Here is an 8,055-nt window from a genome sequence, read left to right as displayed (position 1 = left end):
ACACCGCCATATTGTTTTTAGTCTGACCATCTTGGTAAATTTTCGTGTGGCTTCATCGAGTTGTTTACTGCATTCGTCGTCGACAAGAGATTAAGGACGTCATCATGGGGACGGTTACTTTAGAAGAATATTTCAGGACTACCTTTGAGGACAAGCTCCTCGTGTAAGTACAATAGAACAGAATTCTTTATTAATACCGTAAAGATAATGTGACATTTCTTTTGTGGTTAACAAGTTAATAACGTCTTTACATGATTGAGCAATCATAAAACTACCCGTGAATATTGAAGATGAGACAATTTACAGTATAAATAAGAATATGGCATTTTGAGCATTATCTATATGTAGTTTATAATGCATTCATTGAATGCCAACAATGCAATAAAATATCTCCATCTCCCTGTCAGTATCAACTCAGATCTTGAACTTTATTTTGATGTCCAAGTCCATTGATAACAACTGACATTGTTACATGTGTTGAATAATAAAAACTGCCGTGTGTCCACACCACAATAAACTCACTGCCAGTTGTTGAAACTCAGTTTACCTCAGCTCGAAACCATTTGAGTGTGTTTCCATTTTATTGCATCTTTGTTTACTTTCCCATCTATCTACATTAAATTATTATTACCCTATATACATTTACTCCTGGTACATGTCTATCAATACATAGTCCAATGAAGATGTCTGGATAACATGACTCTGCATGCCCAATTTTAAAATTGTAATTTTTAAACATCGAAAGTTTAAAAATAATTATGTTTTATATAAATATCACAGACAGAGGAGAACTAGAAACAGTTCTATAGTTCTTCACTCTACATCATTACCGTTACGTCCATGGATTGGTTGCAAAATCCCCTGACATATAATGTAACCTAACCAGCAAAAAAAAATAAAATAAATGTCAGTAATGCATTCCCTGTTGACATTGTTTTTTCCTATTTATTTTGGCTATCCGTTGAAGCTTTCAATCGACGATGTGTTAATAACAGGCACTATTATCAGCATATCTTCACAATATGAAATAGACAAGCAGACTGCTCAACAAGTGGCCCCCACCTATGGTCTTTTGTTCAATTTTATGATTACTTGAAAAAAATAAATGCATTCAACTTCCACTAACCTTTCATGATCTATGTCCTAAACAATATACATTAAATATTTTGAACGTAAGTGCCTAATATATTTTGGAGCCTTGCCAAAAGATCTGCATTGAAAAATGACATATTGAACGTATCATGGTGGTGTCATGGTGACTTCTAACACACTGGGTCTATTGTAGATCAAAAATTACTCAAAATCAACTGTAGGTAAGTATACTCAATATATTTTATAACTTTTATTACCCCTTTTGTAAAGTCATACAATAGTTATCAACATTTATAAATTGTAAATGGTCATTTGGAATCATCTGGCAAATTACATGGCTACTGGTTGTGTGCCATGTAATGAGGGATGAAAATGATAGATAGAAACACACTGTATTTTGAACTAAACATGCCTCTTTATGTTGATATATGTTTACAATATTTGTTCTATTAGAAGCAAATCTCCAATAGAAGTGCACATAATTACATTTATTTTAAGCTCAAAATATGGAATTTTTTGATATAAGTGCATATGCTACTAATGAAGAACTATAATAATTTTAAATGAATTTCTAAAGGATGACGTTGCAAAAATTGTTTTTACTTGCACATAAAGCATTAGTTTAATTCCAAGTAAGGAAAACAAATCTATATAATATATGAATTTAATTTTTGTGTCTATATAGGAAGATGCCGGAAAGGGAAGATGATCATCTCACTCCCGCAACCAGGCTCCTGGAGAAGAGACGAGAAATGGCAGAAGTGGAACAAGCCTTAGCAGCTCAGAAAGAGGTCAGTTTTTATATTGTAATATTAATCAGACCATAATATTATTACCAGAATATTGTTTTTCATGTAACATCTTACCTCCTACCTTTGACATGTTTGGGTGTAAATCAGTCCCCATCACAACAGGGATTACACACTTTGATAAATGTATACCCATACACTCATTTGAGCCAATGACACTGGACACATGAAATGGTATGTTACCAGAATAAGAGCTGAAATGAAATTTAAAGATGTCAGTGCCTTACATTCTTGCTAACTGTCAAATTATGCAGAACATCAAACACAATTTGTAAATTACTTCTTTTCCAGGAATTTCAAATGAAAATGGAAAGCTTACAACAAAGAAGAGAGGAACTTGAAAGGAAAGAATACCAGTTGAAGGAGTCACTTTTAAAATTTGATAAATTTTTGAAGGTAATATTGTGTGAATATTGTATTAAATAATTTGAAGATACCGTAATCACAGCAAATTGAAAAATAAAAGCAAAAAAAAAAAAAAATCCAAATAAACCTACATTATTATCATCTGAATATCTTCATATGTACCAGTAATATAATTGACAATTGTATTATTTTCACCAATCCTAACTACCAATTTTTGAAAGTAGTCATTGTAAGATTTATAATATATCTTGTACAGTCTTATGGATATAATTTTAAGTGAATAATGGATTTTTTATTGAAAAATGTGTACTGTAATTGCTCTATCAGAAGTGCACATAAAATCAAAAGTTATGCAAATGACAGATGTGTGTCAAAATATGTCTTGATAATCTGGTATACAATAAATGCAATTTTTAGTTTATGTGCATTTCTAATAAAGATATTACGTTAATGGGTTTTTAAAACACTTTATTTTAGGAAAATGATTCTAAGAGAGCAAGAGCTGTGAAAAAAGCTGAAGATGAAAGAAAATTGAAGTTATCTAAAGATACTGAGATAGCCAAGTTTTTAGATGAGAAGCGACAACTAGAACAGCAGAGAGATAAATTAGCTAAGAAGTTATCTAAGCATACAATATTCCATCGATATTTAGAAAAAGTATTAGAGACAGCTGATGAATTTCATGAAATCAGGGAGATCATAGCTAGATATGATACCTTAGTTGCCACAAATGAGGTAAGTTGGTGGTACATATATGTTAAGGTAAAATGCCATTTGCCACTCCTTGTCCTCTTTGCAACACACTCATTTTTCTTTCAGCTAGTAATGCCTCAATTGCATGGTTTTGGTGATCGTGGGGCTTTTTATCTTGAAAAACTGCGTGATCTGTTCTGCTTGGGTCTCATTTAAAAAAAATGCTTTTCTGTATTTTGATACAAGATAGCTGATTGGCTGTGAATTTTTGTGGCATCTCCCCCTCCTTGATGTTAAGAGCACCTATTAAATACACACTGTATTGGTTCAATCTGCCAAGGGTTAGTTTGGAGGGGTGACTCGAAACAAACGTTCCTTGTCTGATGGGTACCTCAAAGCGTTGCAGTAGTATTTGTATATGTAACATTGTACTTTTATTAAACATGACTTTGATATGCTAGTAAATGTCAATACTATATGATATATAGTAAAAATGTACAGTAGGCGAGAGTATATCAAATCAACACAAAAATGAATAATAACAGCAATTCCCAACTGAATGAACTCAAAGAGAGAGAGAGCACTTGAAAACGACAAATTGCAAAAATTGACCAGTTACATTTATTTATAATGTTTATTCTATTGGTTTTGTTTAGGATCTTATTGAGAAGGACCATGAAAACCAAGAAGCAGTGGAAGCAGAAAGAGCAAAACTTCATAAATTTACAGAGGACAGAAACAATGAAATTTTAGAATTCAATAACCAGTTAGCAAATCTTCAAACACAGCTTGACAAAGCACAGAGTGAAGCAGTCAAGTGGTGAGTGTTATTATATGTAAGCTGTGTGTATTCATATGGTGTATACTTGGTAAGAGTATAATACTCACTGCCTCTTTGTGAGGGAGTTGCATTCCACAGATTGTATATAGTATCGTGTGTGACTCCAGGTTATCACAATAAAGGGTTACTGACATGTTTGCTCAGTTTCTTTTATAGAATATAAGGAAGAAAAAAAAGAATCAAATTAAAAGCACAATTTTATTAAAAAAAATACAAAACACAACGACATTATTTAAATTTCTGTTTAATTGTAAAGCTCTGAGCTCATTCTTAAAGTTATATTGGGGTATTGGGATTATTACATGAAATATTTGATTCTATAAATATGCAAGAATTTAATTTAAGGATTTGTCTTGATTTGCTTTGAATGTCTGTGTGCTGCGATATAATTGGACAGTGGGGAATCTCAGTAAATCAACATTAGTTAAAACATTATTCAAAATCACTAGCAAATGAAACACGAACAAACAAATGGAAAGTGATTGGCAATATTTGGACATGCTAAAAACATATCGTATTTGCTCTATTAGTAACAATATCACTACTACTTATGACAAAAGTTGTGTCATAAGAGACACGATGCAAGTAAACATGAATTGAAGCAGTATTGCTGGCACATAAATTAGCTAGAGTTAATCGTGTTTGCTTCCCTGAATACAGCATAAAAGTGTAGTTGTAACTATGACCTTGGTATATTCTGTTCTGTGTCATTTCTTTCATGTCGCTACTACTTCTTGATACCAATAAGTCACTTAAATCTTTTTTTTGGCATATAGGGAGTCAGTATGGACTCACATCAAGAATACAGCTGCCGAAAAGACTCTTGTACTTGGAAGAATTAAAATGTAAGTCTTGTTATCATCTACTGCAGGTGAATGAACTGCCAGCTTTCCTCAAATTAAAACCCATTCAGATGATTATTATGTACAAAGAAACATTTTTACTTTTGTTCTTTTCATACAGGGCAGCACATAACTTGTTTATGCTGGTAAATAGGCATCTTAAACAGCAACAGTTGGTGGAAGATACAACAGAACAACTTAGCAAGGTATGCTTAGCATTATTTTGACGTCTCGTACACTGCTACAGTTTTGACAATACAGTAAAATTGTGGATGTCTAAAACAAACTTAGGTTGTTGACTTTGATTATAAAATCCTACCAGTACACTCATATGGAACACCAAGCTCGGGACACTGTATTGACAATCTTGAATTGTCCAGCAGATAAGCCATCAAAGTAATTGTTCAAATTATGATAAAAGCATGAGATATGTACAGTTTATTGTTCTCATAAAACTAAGCAATGAAGGCTTTTCCTCTCACTTCTGATATTTGGGTTTAAAATGCAACATTTTGGATAAACAATTAACGTGAAATGAATAAACCTGATAGAGGTCCACTGAAAATTGCTAAACACTTGAAGCAATTAGGCTGGTAGTTTTCAAGAAAAAATCGATAATAGTAATTTTTACCACATTCTTGCATGTTAGTTTATATATAACTACAATGAACTGCAAACAACTATATCCATTTATATTATGAATGTATTCCCACTATTCGTCATGGAAATATTTATAAATTTAAATTATAAATAAGAAGGAGATTAATATCATCTTCATAACTTTTGTGATTGCCCCTGTCTTGAACAAGCGTTCTCTGCATAGGAGCGGTTCATACACATGACAACAGTCAATGGCTAGTTCACTGGACTGAAAGAAAAACTCTAGAAAAAAGCTATTCTAAACCATATATAGAGTTTTTGTGAAATTAAAAGTGTAATAAACGTGCATTTTTGTCTAGTACACTTAAACAATGCAATGATTTGTTGTCAAAACTATTAATTCTGTTCTGTCTTTGTTTTTACAGATTCAAGTTTTCATAATGGATCTCACCCAGATTACACAAGAAATCAAGCGTGCCGAGACACTGGGTACATCAGTGGGTGGTGGATCATCAAGTTAAATATTTCATGAAGTTATATTTATGAAAACAAATAATACCAATAGTTGTTAGATCTCTAACCTGCGTTGTGCATTTAAGATCTTCACAGCGCCCTCACATCACGTCAATGGTGTGCTTTTGTTTTTATTCAAAATTCAGCTAAATACGTTTCCTTTGTTGTTTTTTTTCATTTACGAAATCAGTCTTTGTTTTATTAAAATATATCACAGCTTAGTTTGTGTTTTTGTTTTTGCCAAAAGTGTACAGAGAAAAAAGAAATTTCGTTTTTGTTTTTATTCATATTTGTTTTTATATAACCATATTGTGTGTGGATATCACCTTGCTGGCTGGATGATGTATTAAGTATTTTCCATGATAATATCACTCAAAATGGCAAAATGAAAAGTCAATGACAATTTATAATATAGGATGCTTATATATAGTACTTGCCTATAAATCATATCTTGCATGTTCAATGAAAGCTACATGTTGTATTCTCAGTAGCTGCTGACATATAAATTAAAGCAAGTAAATAACACCAAATAAATGACATGGTAAATACTATCTCAAATCAAAGTAAACACATACTACATGCATGACTTGAACCGATGCTTGCTTTAATACTGCACCTAATCACAGAGCTTTATGTCACAGCTCGTCTCCTCTTTGGCCATCGTACATGTAAACTTTGATTTGACGTAGTATTTACTATGCTGTTTATTCCATGCTGTACTCAGGTTGCACTAAATAACTGAGGAGTGGACCATTTGAACTGGGGAGGGGAGGGGTCACAACAATTTTCAAGCTGACTTTCACAGTGCAATAACAATTGTTTGAAAAATAAAAATGTTCATATAGTCAATTTATCCATTTGGTTTCTTGACTCTTCGCAGTATCAAATTATTCATCCTTCAATCTCCTGTCTGTATTTACTGGGGTTATTTAGGCAGGGAGTCCCATTAACTTTTGTGAGATTTAGTCTTCAGTATTAGTAATGTTTTGATTTTTTTTTTAAAGTTTATTGGAAAATAAATTACTATTAAGTTTTAAATATTAAGGAATTTATTATTCATTCTTCCTTTTCACTTCGCTCCTGTATCGTTTCACTCTCATTAATATTATGGACTGGATAAGACTTTTGCCACTTATACCACTGCGTCACCTCAAACAGGCAACAAAATGATGCATTTAGCTTTGATTAATGAAAACCCAGCTGCTGGGCATGATGCAGGAAATTATTTCCCTGATGTGAGGGCGCACTTTTCACATTACAAGCCAGGCAATATCGGCAATACTATTATTAATACCTTACCTTTTGACCCCCTTTATCTTCACTCTCCTCCTGCATCACTTCATCCCCGTTAGTACCTGGTCTCTTCACCCTTTTCGCTTCACTCCCCTTCTGCATCACTTCAACCCCATTAGTTCCTTATCTCTTGACCCCTTTCTCTTCACTCCCCTTCTGCATCACTTCAACCCCATTAGTACCTGGTCTTTTCACTCCTTTCTCTTCACTCCCCTTCTGCATCACTTCAACCCAGTTAGTACCTGGTCTCTTCACCCCTTTCGCTTCACTCCCCTTCTGCATCACTTCAACCCAGTTAGTATCTGATCTCTTCACCCCTTTCTCTTCACTCCCCTCCTGCATCACTTCAACCCCATTAGTACCTTATCTCTTGACCCCTTTCTCTTCACTCCCCTCCTGCATCACTTCAACCCCATTAGTACCTTATCTCTTGACCCCTTTATCTTCACTCTCCTCCTGCATCACTTCATCCCTGTTAGTACCTGGTCTCTTCACCCCTTTCGCTTCACTCCCCTTCTGCATCACTTCAACCCAGTTAGTATCTGATCTCTTCACCCCTTTCTCTTCACTCCCCTCCTGCATCACTTCAACCCCATTAGTTCCTTATCTCTTGACCCCTTTCTCTTCACTCCCCTCATGTATCACTTCAACCCCATTAGTACCTTATCTCTTCACCCCTTTCTCTTCACTCTTTTCCTGTATTGCTTCAACCCTATTAATACCTTATTTCTTCACCCCTTTCTCTTCACTCCCTTCCTGTATTGCTTCAACCCCATTAATACCTTATCTCTTAACCCCTTTCTTTTCACTTCCATCCTGTAACGTTTTACTCCCATTAGTACCTTATCTCTTGACCTCTTCCACCCTGTATCGCTTAAACCCCATTAGTACCTTACCTCTTGACCTCTTTCTCTTCACCACCATCCTGTATTACTTCAACCCCATTAGTACATCATCTTTTGACCTCTCTTTCTTTACTTCCAGCCTGTATTGCTTCACTCCCATT

The 8,055-nt window shown here is 34.1% G+C and overlaps 1 protein-coding gene across 1 annotated transcript; it reads left to right on the top strand.

Moving 5' to 3' along the window:
* The first annotated feature begins 12 nt into the window (after positions 1 to 12).
* Positions 13 to 5,977, top strand: LOC100376442 (coiled-coil domain-containing protein 42 homolog). The gene is made up of 8 exons (XM_002739855.3): positions 13 to 163; positions 1,778 to 1,883; positions 2,193 to 2,297; positions 2,745 to 3,002; positions 3,617 to 3,780; positions 4,578 to 4,646; positions 4,765 to 4,849; positions 5,669 to 5,977. The coding sequence occupies exons 1-8, from the start codon at positions 105 to 107 to the stop codon at positions 5,762 to 5,764; spliced, it is 942 nt and encodes a 313-aa protein (XP_002739901.1). The 5' UTR covers positions 13 to 104; the 3' UTR covers positions 5,765 to 5,977.
* The last annotated feature ends 2,078 nt before the right edge of the window (positions 5,978 to 8,055 follow it).

The sequence above is a fragment of the Saccoglossus kowalevskii genome, chromosome 16, assembly GCF_978046115.1.
Source record: "Saccoglossus kowalevskii chromosome 16, keSacKowa6.1, whole genome shotgun sequence".
In the NCBI taxonomy this organism is placed as follows: Eukaryota; Metazoa; Hemichordata; class Enteropneusta; family Harrimaniidae; genus Saccoglossus; species Saccoglossus kowalevskii.
Note: the sequence above shows the minus strand (reverse complement) of the source record. Positions and strands in the feature narration are given on the sequence as shown.